General features: G+C 35.4%; 1 protein-coding gene across 1 annotated transcript in view; it reads right to left on the bottom strand.

Moving 5' to 3' along the window:
• The window catches only part of DTNBP1 (dystrobrevin binding protein 1), a 121,881-nt gene that overhangs the window by 97,980 nt on the left and 8,687 nt on the right, over window positions 1-15,214 (bottom strand). The window contains exons 2-4 of the mRNA XM_026511529.4: window positions 14,511-14,564; window positions 13,720-13,770; window positions 3,632-3,692 (exon numbers count right to left, since the gene is read on the bottom strand). Of these exons, the coding sequence (XP_026367314.1) occupies window positions 3,632-3,692; window positions 13,720-13,770; window positions 14,511-14,564 (166 nt within the window). The remainder of the gene's footprint in view (window positions 1-3,631; window positions 3,693-13,719; window positions 13,771-14,510; window positions 14,565-15,214) is intronic.

The following is a 15,214-nucleotide window of genomic DNA, read 5'->3' on the forward strand; positions in this document are numbered from 1 at the left end:
AAGGTCTCTAATGTCAACTTTTCAATCCTGAAATAAACCTGGTGTATTTTGTTTTTTATGCACTGCTGGGTTTGCCAACACAACCACACACTGCAGAATGTCTCCCGGTAGAATGCCTTCTGTCTATCATCCTGCACTCACAGGACATACAACAATACAAAGTTCTGGCTAGTATTTATACAGGAAAACTTTACATTTAAGCTTGATACACATTTTAAAACACTGCGCAAGAGTCTCAAGTTATATTTCAAATACAGTTGTTAGCATACACAATCACAAGGCAGTATAAGCAGCACAACCACAAAGGAGACGCAGGCCGTGCGTGTTGCTAGTGTTGAGGGGCCCCATGCTGCACACAAGCAACTGTTTACAAACAAGTACGTTAAAGCTTTGGTAATCAGAAAACTATGCCTTAGCACTTTACACCCTAACAGACTGCTACCCACGTGTAGACATTCTGCTGGTTTTAAATATATTTGGGCAAGTTGGTTGAGGGTTTTGGGTTGACACATAACACATTATAACTTCCCCAATTTAGAATATGGGAAACAGGATCCTCGCTAGAGTTTTTGCATAGAACATCTGATTTTCAGAAACTGAAGTTAGGTGAAAGATGTTTATAATTTTTATATCTATATTCATGACTGAGACTAGATTTCAATGTCATTTTCTCATACTTCCCTTGTTGGGTTTCATTATGAGGTGGGCACAGTTTCCTCTTTCTTCATTTGCTGCAAAAGTTTGTCTAACACTGAAAATGATTCCCTGAAAGTTTGACAGTAATCTCCTATCTAACTCTGCAGACCTGGTGCTTAAGTAGCAGAAAAAAATTTTTAATCATTAATACTAGTTAGGATTTGAATTGCTTCTAGAATTGGTTTTGGTAAGAATTTCTAGGATTTCTGCCCTTTCATCTAACTTTTTGAATTTGTCAGAATTGTTCATAAACTCTTAATCTCTCTCTGTGCGATAACTGGTTACATTCCCTTCAATTCTTAAAATTATTTGTTTCTTGATGAGTATCACCAGAGATTTGTCTACTGTATTAGTCTTCTCAAAGCATTTTTCACTTTGGGGGCACCTGGCTGGCTCAGTTGGTAGAGCGTGTGATCTTGGGATGTGAGTTCAAGCCCCATGGTGGGTGTAGAGATTACTAAAAAAATAAATAAGTAAACCTTAAAAGGAACTTTCCACTTTGTTTAGCTCCTACTGTATTTTTATATTCTACTTCATTTACTTTTGTCATCTTTCATTCTTTCTTCGAGGTTTATTCTATTCTCTTTCCAAATTCTTAAGTTAGATTAGCTCATTCAACAATTCATATGTAAATTTTAAAATTTTTCAATACTTTTCCTTCTTTGAGCCATAAATATTCATAATATTTTTTTTATTTCCAAACATATGGAATTTTCAAAATTGTTTTCCTGAATTGATTCAGCTTCATTTGCAGTGAGATCAGAGAATATTCTGCATGACTTCACTTATATGAAACCTGTTGAGGATTCTTTATGCCTCAGTACATGGTCAATTTTTATGTGTTCCAAATATGCTTCAAGGAACCTGTATTTTATATTTGCTGGGACAGTATTCTATATTTGTCCATCCAGTGAAGTTTGTTAAACATACTATTTAAATCTCCTTTACCCATACTTATGTGTTTTTTTCCCCTCTCAATTAAGAGGAATGCATTAAAATTCTCTCAATTTGGATTATGGATTTATCTGGTTTTTTTCCTTGTAATTCTATTTGTCTTTTGTATACTGATCTTCTCCTACATTGTCTTTCCCTCATTCTTTCTAGAATGTTTATTAATTAGATAGGTTGATCCATATGAAACTCTAACTTTACAGATCAAAAGTAGTCTAATACTGGTCATCTCATTTGGTTCAACCTCCAGATCTTCTAGAACTATTCTCTATTAACTCGTCTTTCGCATTTTCCACTTTCTTATCTCAGAGACCCCTTCTACGTCACCATAGTCTTTCTTCATTTGTATATAATTGCTGCAGAAGCACACTCTGGGGTTTTTAATCTCAGCGAATTTCTAAAGTCATGTTTGATAAAGTCTTATTCCTCATTCATTTCTTACTCTACCTTTTATCTCTACAAAAGCTTTAAATGACTTTTCATTTACCTATTTAATAGTCTGTATCCAACAGTGCAATATCTAACATTCTCTGTAGGCTAAATTTTACTCTTTGCTTCTGGTGCCTCTCAAACTTTGGACAGTATATTCCTTTGTGCGTTTACTAATTTTTTTTTTTAGAGGGGTGGTAGAAAATTAATCTGTAGAAATACTGAGGGGCCTAGGTTTACATAGCTTCATCCATGTAGCATTTGTGTTTGTTTCTGTTGGGTATCAAAAAACATAGTCACCTGTGGTCCTTTCATTCTTAATTCAGCGGTTCCTCAGTTGTGCAGGAAGTATAATTGGAGCCCCATGCTGAAATGAGGCCAAGGCGACAGTAATAAATCTAGAAAGGGGACCGTATTTATTCCAAGTTGTTAAGAAGACGGAGAGGTTTCCATGTTGCCTCTTTTCGTAGACAGGGAGCTCTTGTATCCTATCTTCACCTTTCACTGAGGGATGCAGCCACTTCAAAGATTCAAGAGCTTTGTGCAGAAGACTCAGATCCAGTTCCCCACAGTCTCCTTCCTCCATAAATCTTGAAAGCTTTTACTTTAGTATTTTACTCCAGCTTCCACAGGTTTTTTTTAACCACTCTGATTTCAGTTCTCTGCTCTTTTTTTTGTTTTCTTCTTCTTTTTTGGGGGGGGGGGGCTTCAGGATCTCCCTTAGTTTTTGTGAGCCTAATGCATTAAATAATTTTTTAAAAATCTATCCACTATTTAAGTGTTTTAAAGCTACAGGGCTTTTCAAGGTACCTGGTCTGCCTTACTCCCAGAAACCTCCACTCCCCCTTTTCAGTAATTTCTAAGAGAAACACTAATGTCTAACTTTCATCACATGTATTATTCTACTCTATGTAACTGTTACGGCTTCACTAATTTAGATAAGTGATAAGGAAAGTCAGTTTAAATTAATTAAGTCAGAATCACAGAAGTGTTTTTAGAAAGAAGTAAGTTTGACATCAGTAGCACAGAGTATCTGATCTTGGCTAATAAAGCTTTTAGTACATGTACCAAATACTTTTAATTACAAGTCACTTTTATTCATTATGCACTCTATACATACTGCTAGAAAACAGTTTTTTCTTCTGAGTGAATTGAGGATGACCCCTGCAATGTTTACATTTATTTGTTAAGCAAATTAATGATTTTAGGCATCAGACTCAAATTCAAAACATTATACCTAGCTAGCCAAGTATCTACTTGTGACTTAAGAATTAAAGTTATAAACTCTGTAAGCCTAACTAATCTTAAGCTTAGTTTAGAGAAATCACAAAAATGTAACTGAGGGAATTTCATAATCAAATTAAATTCATTTCAGATTACTAAATTCAATTATTAATTGAATTATTAAATTCAAATTAAATTCAATTATTAAATTCAATTTCAGATAGACTGCAAAACATTTTAACGTATGCCCCAATGTAATTCCTTAACAACTAGCCTTCAACACTGCCAACAGGTATTGTTTCCGCTAGTCTAAGGTTAGCCAGTTCTTTACCTCTCCAGCACTTGCACATTCCTTGGCTCTTCTGTGAAGTGCAGCCCATGTATCTTCATACCTGAAAAAAAGCAAAAAATAATTCAAAATGCAAACCACACATTGAAAAAAATACCATCTACAGATGAGCCTGGAACATCCTTTGGTGCCCTAAGAAAAAAAACAACTCAAAAATAATGGGGACATGTCACAATGACGTAGAAGAAACTTGAAGGGGCTTCCAAAGGCAAAACCTGGGACAATCTGAGCAACAAAATAAATAATGGTAGTGACGGGTTATAACTCAAGCGCTAAAAACAAAATACCATGAGTTCATAGTGATTTAAATAAACAACTGAACAAATGAATGGAGAAGGGGGAAATTCTCCTATAGAATTTCAATGAATAACTGTAGAAATATGATAAAAATAAAATATCACCACTTGGTAGGGGGACGCCTGCGTGGCTCAGTAGGTAATGCGACTGCCTTTAGCTCAGGTCATGATCTTGGGAGTCCCAGGAACAAGTTCCACATTGGGCTCCCTGCTCAGTGGGGAGTCTGCTTCTCCCTCTGACCCTCCCCCCTCTCATGCTCTCTCTCTCTCAACTAAATAAATAAAATCTTATTAAAAGATATATCACCACTTGGTAAATGCAACAATAATTGTTTCAGGCAAGAATTCTAATGCATGCTAAAATTAATGAGAGAAATTATGAAGAGAAACAGCATATTTATTACATAGTCTCAAAGTATCTCCCCCACAGGACACCCGTAAATTAAAAAGGGGGAAATAGCACAACAGTGTAGAAACCAGGCAGACACTTCCCTAACCATGTGATCCACAGTAATGAAACATATAAACATCCTGTGTCTATTAATGTGATGCCCTGAGAAGGACACACCATTGCCCTTCTGGTATTCTTGCAAAAAAAAAAAACAAAAACAAAAACAAAAAACAAAAAAACCCAGACTTTATTTTTTTATTTTTTTTTTTTTTACTAATAATGATTTTTTATTATATTATGTTAGTCACCATACAGTACATCCCCGGTTTTCGATGTAAGGCTCGATGATTCATTAGTTGTGTATAACACCCAGTGCACCATGCAATATGTGCCCTCCTTACTACCCATCACCGAAAACCCAGACTTTAATTTAATCATGAGGGAAAAAAAAAGCATGTAAACCAAAACTGAGGGGCATTCTGCAAAATAATAATTTGCAAAATAACAAAAAGTACTCTTCAAAAGTGTCAAGGTTATGAAAAACAAAGACTCAGGAACTGTTCCAGATTAACGGAGATGAAGGAGGTGCGGTGACTAAATATAACCAATCATTCTGGATTGGATCCTGGTCCCAAAATAAGGACATTAGTAGGATAGCCGATGAAATCTGAATGAGGTCTGTAGGTTATGAAGCAGTGTTAATTTCCTGGTTTTCATAATTGTATGCTTGTACCAAATCTTCAAAATACGCAAAGCAATAATTGACAGAAGAGAGAAATAAACCGTTCTCCAATAACAGAGACTTCAATACCCCACTCTTAATAATGAATGGTTAAAATGACCAGACAAAAGATAAACACAAGAGGACCTGAACACCACAATAAACCAACTAGATATAACCGATACATACAGAACACTCTACCCACAACAGCAGCACACACATTCTTCTCAAGTGTACATGGGAGATTTTCCAGGACAGATCATCTGCTAAGCCACAAATTAACTTGCAACAGATTTTTTTAAAGGGGGTAAATGAGAAATCTCTGAAACTTTTGCTCAATTTTGCTAACCTAAGACTGCTCTAAAAAAGTTTATATATTTTTTAAACAAAAAGAGAGAGAGATCATAGGAAGTATCTTTTCTAATCACAATGGGATGAAGTTTGAAATCAAAGACAAAAGGAAAACTGGGGGGCGCCTGGGTGGCTCAGTCATTAAGCGTCTGCCTTTGGCTCAGGGTGTGATCCTGGAGTTCTGGGATCAAGCCCCACATCAGGCTCCTCCGCTATGAGCCTGCTTCTTCCTCTCCCACTCCTCCTGCCTGTGTTCCCTCTCCCACTGGCTGTCTCTCTCTCTGTCATATAAACAAATAAAATCTTAAAAAAAAAACCAAAACTGGAAAATTCACAAATCTGTGGAAATTAAACACTTTTAAATAATCAATTGATCAAAGAAAAAATCATAAGGGAAATCAGAGAATGTTAAGAGATGAATGAAAATAAAACCACAACATACCAAAACTTATGCGACTCAGGAAAAACAGGGTTTTGAGTGAAATTTATAACTATAAATGCCTTACATTTAAACAGAAGAAAGATCTCAAATCAACAGCCTAACTTCACAACTTAAGGAAGTGGAAAAAGAACAAACTGAACCCAAAGCTAGCAGAAGGCAGAAAAAATAAACATTAGGAGAGATAAACAGGGGCGCCTGGGGGGCTCAGTCATTAAGCGTCTGCCTTCGGCTCAGGTCATGATCTCAGGGTCCTGGGATCGCACTCCACTTTGGGCTCCCTGCTCAGCGGGGAGCCTGCTTCTCCCTCTCCCTCTGTCCCTCCATCCCCACTTGTGCTCATGTGCACGTGCTCTCTCTCAAGTGAATAAATAAAATCTTCAAAAAAAATTAAAATAAAAAAGAGACAAATTCCTATGAAAACAAAACCTACCAAGATTGAATCCCAAAGAAATAGAAAATTTGGTAACTAGTAAAGAGACTGCATCAGTCATTGAAAATCTCACCCCTGACCAATCAATGAATCAAAGAAGAAACTAAACAGGAAATAAAAATGTATCTTGAAACAAATGAAAATGGAAATACAACATACCAAAACTTATGGGATACAGTTTTAAAAGGGAAGTTCATACCAAATGCCTGTTAAGAAGATTGCAAATAAACAACCTAACTCTACACTTTAAGAAACTAGAAAAAAAACAAAAACTGAGGCCAAAGTTAGCAGAAGGAAGGAAATAATAAAGATTAGAGAAGAAATAAATGAAATAGAGAATAGGAAAACAATAGAAAAGATTAACCAAACTAAGAGTTGATTTTCTGAAAAGAGAAACATAATTGACAAAACTTTAGCTAGACTAACCACAGAAAAAAAAAGACAGAGGACCCAAATCAAAATTATAAATGGAAAAGGAGACATTATAATTGACACCACAAAAATACAAAGAATCGTAAGAGGCTACTATGAACAACTATACATCAACAAACTGGAAAACCTAGAGGAAATGGGAAAATTCTTAGAAACGTACAGACTACCAAAACTGAATCAGGAAGAAACAGAAAGTTTGAATAGCAATCACTAGTAAGGAGATTGAATCGGTAATCAAAAATCTCCCAATGAAGGAAAGCCCAGGATGAAATGCCTTCACTGGTGAATTTTACTAAACATTTCAAGAAGAATTAATGCCAATCCTTCTCAAACTCTTTCGGGGCGCCTAGGTGGCTCAGTCGTTACGCGTCTGCCTTCAGCTCAGGGCGTGATCCCAGGGTTCTGGGATCAAGCCCCACACTGGGCTCCCTGCTCAGTGGGAAGCCTGCTTCTTCCCTCTCCCACTCCCCCTGCTTGTATTCCTTCTCTCACTGGCTGTCTCTCCCTCTGTCAAATAAATAAATAAAATCTTAAAAAAAAAAATAAAAAAATAAAAAAACAAAACAAAAAAAACCTCTTCCAAAAAATGAAGAGGAAGGAATACTCCCAAACTCATTTTAGGAGGCCAGCGGACTCTGCCACCAAACCTATAAAGGACAATATCAGAAAAGAAAACTACAGCCCAATATCCCTGATGAATATAGGTGCAAAAACTCTCAATAAAATACTAGCAAGTTGAATTCAGCAGCACATTAAAAGAATCATTCACCATGATCAAGTGGGATTTATATCGGGATGAAAGGATGGTTCAACATCTGCAAATCAATGTGATGCACCACAGTAATAGAAAGACACAAAAAATCACGTGATCATCTCAATAGATGCAGAAAAGGCATCTAACAAAATTCAACATCTGCTCATGATAAAAACTCTTAACAAATTAAGTGTAAAAGGAGCATAACTCAACATAATAAAAACCTTATATAAGCTCACGGCTAACACCATACTCGATGGTGAAAGGCTGAAAGTTTTCCTGGTGCCCAATCTCACCACTCCTATTCAACATAGTACTAAGAACTCCTTGCCAGAGCAATCAGACAAGAAAATGATATAAAAGGCATCAGAAATGGAAAGGAAGAAGGAGAATTGTCTCTATTTGCAGATGACATAATTTTATACATAGAAAATCCTGAAGACTCCACCAAAAAACCTGTTAGATCTAATCAACACACACAATAAAGTTGCAAGATACAAAATTAACATACAAAAATCGGTAGCATTTCTTTAACAATAAATTATCTGAAAAATAAAACAATCCCATTTACAATAGTATAGAAAACAATAAAATAGTTGGGAATCACCTTAACCCAGAAGGGGAAAGATCTCTACTCTGAAAGCTGTAAGACAATGATTTAAGAAATCGAAGATGAAAACTAAATGGAAAGATATCCCGCATTCATGGACTGGAAGAGTATTGTTAAAATGTCAATACTACCAAAAGCCACCCATAGATTCAATGCAATCCCTATCAAGATTCTAGTGGCTTTTTTTTAAACAGAAGTATAAAAAGCCATCCTAAAATACATATGAAACCACAAAGACCCCAAATAGCCAAAACAATCCTAATAAACAAGAATAAAGAGTGAGGCATCACATTTCCTGATTTCAAGCTACACTATAGAGGTACAGTAATCTAAACAGTACGGAACTTGCATAAAAACAAATAAATCAATGGAACAGAACAGAAAGTCCAGAAATAACCCCAAGCATATGTGGTCAACTAATATTTGACAAGGGATCCAAGAACACTCAATGGAAAAGACAGTGTCTTCAATAAATGATCCTGTGAAAATGGGATATTCTCATGTAAAATAATGGAACTATACCCCTATCTTATACCTCTTCCAAAAATTAAGTCAAAATGGATTAAAGACTTAAATGTAAGACCTGAAACCATGAAATTCCTAAAAGAAAACGTAGATAAAAAGTTCCATGACATGGGTCTTGACAATGATTTTTTTGAATAAGACACCTTAAGAACAAGCAACAAAAAGAAGTGGGACTATATCAAATTAAAAAGCTTCTGCAGAGCAAAAGAATAATAAAGTGAAAAGAGCCTACAGAATGGGAAAAAATATTTGCAAACCATGTATCTGACAAAAAGTTAATATTCAACATATATAAGGAACATATACAATTCAATACCAAAAAAAACCTCCCCAAATAATTCAATTTTTAAAAATGTGCAAAAGACCTCACTACACATTTCCGCAAAGACAGATGAATGGGCAACAGGTATATGAAAAGATGCTCAACATCCTAATTTTCATGGAAATGCAAATCAAAACCACAAAAGAAACTATACCACCTCCCACCTGTTAGAATGGCCATCATCAAAAAGACATAACAAATGCTGGTGACGATGATGAGAAAAGGCAACCCTCAGTGCACTGTTGGTGGGACTGTAAACAGGTACAGCCACTATGGAGAGTATAATGGAGGATCCTTAAAAAATTGAAAACAGAACTACCATATGATCCAGCAATCCCACCTCTAGGTATTTATCCAAAGGAAACAAAAACACTAACTCAAAAAGATATCTGCACCCCAATGTTCATAGCAGCATTATTTACAATAGTCAAGACACAGAAACAACCTAGGCATTCACTGATAAATGAATGTGTATACACATACAATACACACAATGGAATATTATTCAACCATAAAAAATGAGGAAATCTTGCCATTTGTGACAACATGGATGGATTTTGAGGGTATTATCCTAAGTGAAATACATCAGAAAGGGAAAGACAAATACTGTGTGGTCTTACTGATATGTGGAATTAAAAAAAAAAAAATCCAAACTCAGAAAAAGAGATCAGATTTGTGGTTACCAGAGGCAGAGAGCAGAGGGAGTAGGTACCGGAGGAAGGTGATCAAAAGGTATAAATTTCCAGTTATAATGCAAGTGCTAGGAATGTAACGTACAGCATGATGGCTATAATAACACTGCTGTATGACATATACGAAAGCTGTAAAAATTCTCATTACAGGAAAAAATTTTTCTGTTTTTGCTCTTTTTATCTCTATGAGATGATAAACGCTAACTTAACTCACTGTGATCATTTCACAATACTTGGAAATCAAACAACTATACTGTACACCTTAAACTATACAGTGACATATCTCAATTATCTCTCGATAAAACTGGATTTTTTTTTTAAACCTCCCCCAGAAAGAAAACCCTGATGGCTTCACTGATGAATTCTGCCAAACATTAAAAAAACAACTGTCTCAAACTCTTCCAAAAAACTGGAGATAATTCATTCTAGGCCAGCACTGCCCTGACGCCTAAGACAAAGGACACAGACACTACAAGAAAACTACAGACCAATATCCTTTAGGAACACTGATGTAAAAATCCTCAATAAAATATAGCAAACTGAATTCAGCAGCATATTCAAAGGATATATACCATAACCTATTGGGATTTTTTTTTGCAAATTTCAAGAATGATTTCACATATGAAAACCAATCAATGTAATATACCACATTAACAAAATGAAGGGGAAAAAATACATAATTTCAACTGATGCTGAAAAAGCATTTGACAAAAGCCAACACACTTTCACGATAAAAACTCAAAAAACAAAGAAAAGGAAACTATGTCAACATAATAAAAAACGTATATGAAAAACCCACAGCTAACATCATACTTGATGGCAAAAGATTGAAAGCTTCTCCTCTAAGATCAGAAACAAAGATGCCTGCTTTTGCTAATTCTATTCAACATAGTACTGGAAGATCTAGCCAGAGCAATTAAGCAAGAAAAAGAAATAAAAGGTATCAAATTGGAAAGAAAGAAGTAAAATTATGTTTGCCAGTGATATAATCTTACATATAGAAAAGTCTAGGGATTCCACAAGAACAAACCCTGTTAGAATAAACAAATTCAGCAAAGTAGCATAATATAAAATCAACATACAAACTCGATTGTACTTCTATACACTAACAACGAAAATTCAAAAGAGAAATTAAAACATTCCATTTATAAAAGCATTTTAAAAATTTAGGATTTAACAAAGGAGATGAAAGACTAATATGAAAACTACAAAACACTGCTGAAGGAAATTAAAGAAGATGTAAATAAATAGAAAGATAGCCCATGTTCATGGATTGGAAGGCCAATATCATTGAGATGTCAATAATACACAAAGTAATCTATAAGTATTTAATGCCATCTCTATCAAAATCCCAATGGCATTTTTTGTAGAAGCAGGAAAAAAAATCCATCCTAAAATTCATATGGAATCTCAAGGGACCCTGAATAGCCAAGATTCTTGACAAGAACAAAGTTGGAGAACTCACACTTCCTGATTTCAACCTGATTTCAAAACTTAGTACAAAGCTACCATAATCAAAACAGTGTGCTACTGTTATAAAAGCAGCTATATAGACCAATGAAACAGCCCAAAAATAAACCCTCACATACACGGTCAAATAATTTTCAACAGGGGTGCCAAGACCATGCAATGGGGAAAGGACAGTCTTTTTAACAAATGGAGCTGGGAAAACTGGATATCCACATGCAAAACAATGAAGTTGGGCCCTTACCATCATATACAAAAATTAACTACATGGATCAAAAATCCAAACATAAGAACTAAAACTATAACATTCTTAGAAGAAAAACATAGGAAAAGCTTCATGACCTTGGGTTTGGCAATGATTTCTTGGCTAGGAAAATAAAGGCACAAAAAATGGACAAACTGGACTTCATCAAAATTAAGTTTTTGTACATCAAAGAACACAGAGAAAAAAGGCAAACCACAGAATGGGAGAAAATATTTGAAAATCACCTATATGATAAGAGTTTTAATATCCAAATACCCAGAGAACTCCTAAAACTCAAAAACAAAAAACCCTACCCAAAAATGGGCAAAGGACTTGAATAGACATCTATCTAAAGAAGATATATAAGAGCCCAATAAACACATGCAAAGATGCTCACCACCATCAGTCATTAGGGAAATACAAATCATTACAACAAGTCCATTCAACTAAATCACTAGATTTAAAAAAAATAAAGATAGGGGCGCCTGGGTAGCACAGTGGTTAAGCATCTGCCTTCGGCTCAGGGCGTGATCCCAGCGTTCTGGGTTCGAGCCCCACATCAGGCTCCTCCACTAAGAGCCTGCTTCTTCCTCTCCCACTCCCTCTGCTTGTGTTCCCTCTCTCGCTGGCTGTCTCCCTCTGTCAAATAAATAAATAAAATCTTTAAAAAAAAAAAGAAAGAAAGAAATTGTTACCTTTGCATATTAAAAAATAAATAAATTTAAAAAAATAAAGATAAAATGTAAACAGGACACCACTGATCTTTATTATACCTTCTTTCATGTTCACTTACATTCTTCACTCAACAAAACCAAGCAGGAAATTGATATCAAATTATGCACTTTTCATTTCAAAAAAGAAAAAAAAAAATTCTAGATTTAGCAACCATAAAAAGAAAGCCAGTAAAGAGCTAAAAAAGAGAAAGCAAACTGTAGGCACAGGCGATTGTGTCACCGTCAATGCAGCTCCAGAGAAGGGGCGTATCTTCTCCTGCACGCATCTTTAGCACAGACCTGTCAGAGGGCAAACTCTTAAGTTTAGAACTGCACATAACATACTTAAACTATGTATTTTTGTAACAGCTATACTGAGGTAATTTGCATACCATAAAATACACCCTTTTAAAGCGTTTAAAGTAGCTTCTAGTATATTCACAGAGTTGGGCAACTATCACTACTATCTAATTCCAAATCATTGTCACCACCCCAAAGAAACCCCATACTCATTCCCCTCTCCTCCAATCCTTGGCAACTACTAGTCTGCTTTCTGCCCCCCTGGATTTGCCTATTCCAGACATTTCACATAAATGGAATCCTGTAACGCGTGGCCGTTGTGTCGGTTTTTAGGGGTCATGCACATTGCCGCATGTACCAGCGCTCCGATACGCTCATCAGTTGACGAGTATCTGTGTTGTTTCTCCTTTTTGGCAATTATGAGTAATTCTGCTCTGCACGTTTGTGTACAAGCCTCTATGTGCACGTACGTTTTCAATTCTCTTGGTGTGAAGTTGCCCAGGTCACACTGTAATTCTACGTTTACGTTTTTAAGAAGCTACCAAACTGTTTTCCGCAGCAGCTGCACCATTTCATATTCCTACCGGCAGGGACATGTGCCCAACAACGCTTGTTACTGTCTGTGTTTCTGATTAGAGCCAGGCCAGGGGTGTGCAGAGCTCTCTCACGTGGTCTTGATCAGCGGCCACAAACGGTGCTGGGCATCTTGTATTCGACTGTTGGCTCTTTGTATCTTCTTTAGAGAAATATTTGTTCGAATCCTTTGCCTATTCTTCATTGGGCTTTTTATCGCTAAGTTACAACAGTTCTTTATCTACTCTTGATTCAAGTCCCTCAGCAGATAAATGATTTGCAAATATTTTCTGCCATTCTGTGGATTGTGGTTTCACTTTCCTGATGGGTTCTGTGAAGTACAGAGGTTTTTAATTTTGATAGACTCCGATTTATCTATTTTTTTCTTTTGTCGCTTATGCTTTCGGTGCCACATGTAAGAAAATCACGTATTTTAATATTAATCTGCATGCCAATAGCAGGGGAATAGGGAAGAAATGGTATAAAATTCAAAATCAAAGTAAGAGAATTATCAAGGACTTAAATTTCAAAATCAATTTTCTTACAACAGAAAAACCATAAACATAAATACACATAATAAAGTATTGACTAGCAAATACAATAGTGATCAATCTGCTCAAAGCCTGAACGGCCTTTGCATTAATCAATGAAAAGTAAAAACCCCTCAGGGAAATGAATAAGTTAATAATTTCTAATCACTAGGTTTAGGTAAAATTTAGTTGTTTTAAGGTTTCTATCTACAAAATTATAAAATATTTTTAGCAATAGTCAGAAGGATAATTTTCTTATTTAAATGGAAACACTTACCTGCTGAGTAATTCTAGACCAGCAGAGTACTTTGGCAAACATGGAACACTCCTGCCAAAGCAAAACAAAACAAAAACACTTATTTTATTAAAATTGCTTCTTATTTAGACCAACAATAACAACAAAAAAGCTACATATGAGAATTCTGACACCATCAATTGTAATGTGGAATATTTTTAAATTACTAATGACAATTTACCTAAACTTTTAGAGAAATGTATTGTTTTATTTCACAATTAAAATACTATAATGTACGATCATCCATCACTCTGCCCTAGATTATTTTTAGCACCTACTATGATAAATACCTTGACAAAACGCTAGATAATAAGAATTTTTTTTAAAAGCTCATAAGCTCTGGTTTAAAGTGAAATTTGGTTGTGCTTTACTTATTAAAAAAAAAATGAAAAAGTTGCACAACACTGGTGTTTTATATAAAACAGGTAACACAGTTCCAGAGGCTCACTTGCCAAGTACTGTTTTATTATTAATCTGCTTCTCAATAATGTAGGACTTTTACTTTGTGCTTAATATACAAAATGATTAACTGCGACCAAACAATAACCACTGGTTGTACTAGAATAAAACTACCTCTCTCCATGTCTTCAGCCATTTCACAATTTTATCAGAAAATTTTCCAGTGTTACATAATTTAGAAAGAATCAGATTGCTTTGAAGTCAAATGCACTCAACAGATGTAAAATCCACTAAAGTAATCACACTATTATAACTGGAGCCAAACGCTGTGTGAAATTTAAGTCACAGTAAATTAAATCTTAGCACAGGCTTACCTTGGTTTGCTTTTTCCTTTAGCTTCTCTTGACTTGTCACTTAAAGTCTTCAGCCTATAATTCAACAAGTATAAAATATCATATTTTTACAGCTTAAGAGATTTTTTCAACCATGAATTTCACAGTTCTTAAAATTTTAGATCGGCCTACTTAATATAGCAAGAATTAAGCACCTCTACAGACAATTATTTGAGTGTTTACTATTATGTCAGACACCCCAAACAGAACATTCGTAGCAAACATCTTTACGTTTTTTTCTTGCTCCAAACTTTTTAGAAATAATTCCCAAGTCTGATTGGACTAGAGGAATGTCATTTACCTGGCATCATTAGAAAAAGAAGTGATCCACACAGGTGAATTTGGTAGGTAACAAAGATATCTAGCATTTGAATAAAATAGGTATGATACTAGGCACTCCCAGCTCTTTAAGTAGCAACGGTCTGTGGAATTTCAGACACTGATCAAAAGCTTTCTAAAATATACTACAAACCTCTTTCATTAAAGAGGACTTGGTACACTCCACTTAACATTTTCTGCTAACTCCAGGTCGTTCCTAGGAATACCACTGCTCACATTTCGTGGCAACCCGACCTCTCCTCAGCTGTTTGGGACAGGAATGCCTTTTCATTTGCCAACCTGAAACCAATCTATGGTGATTTGATTGTCTGCAATCCTGGGTCTGTTTTTTTCTAAATTTAAATCTC

This window comes from Ursus arctos, unplaced genomic scaffold (assembly GCF_023065955.2).
Source record: "Ursus arctos isolate Adak ecotype North America unplaced genomic scaffold, UrsArc2.0 scaffold_31, whole genome shotgun sequence".
NCBI lineage: Eukaryota > Metazoa > Chordata > Mammalia > Carnivora > Ursidae > Ursus > Ursus arctos.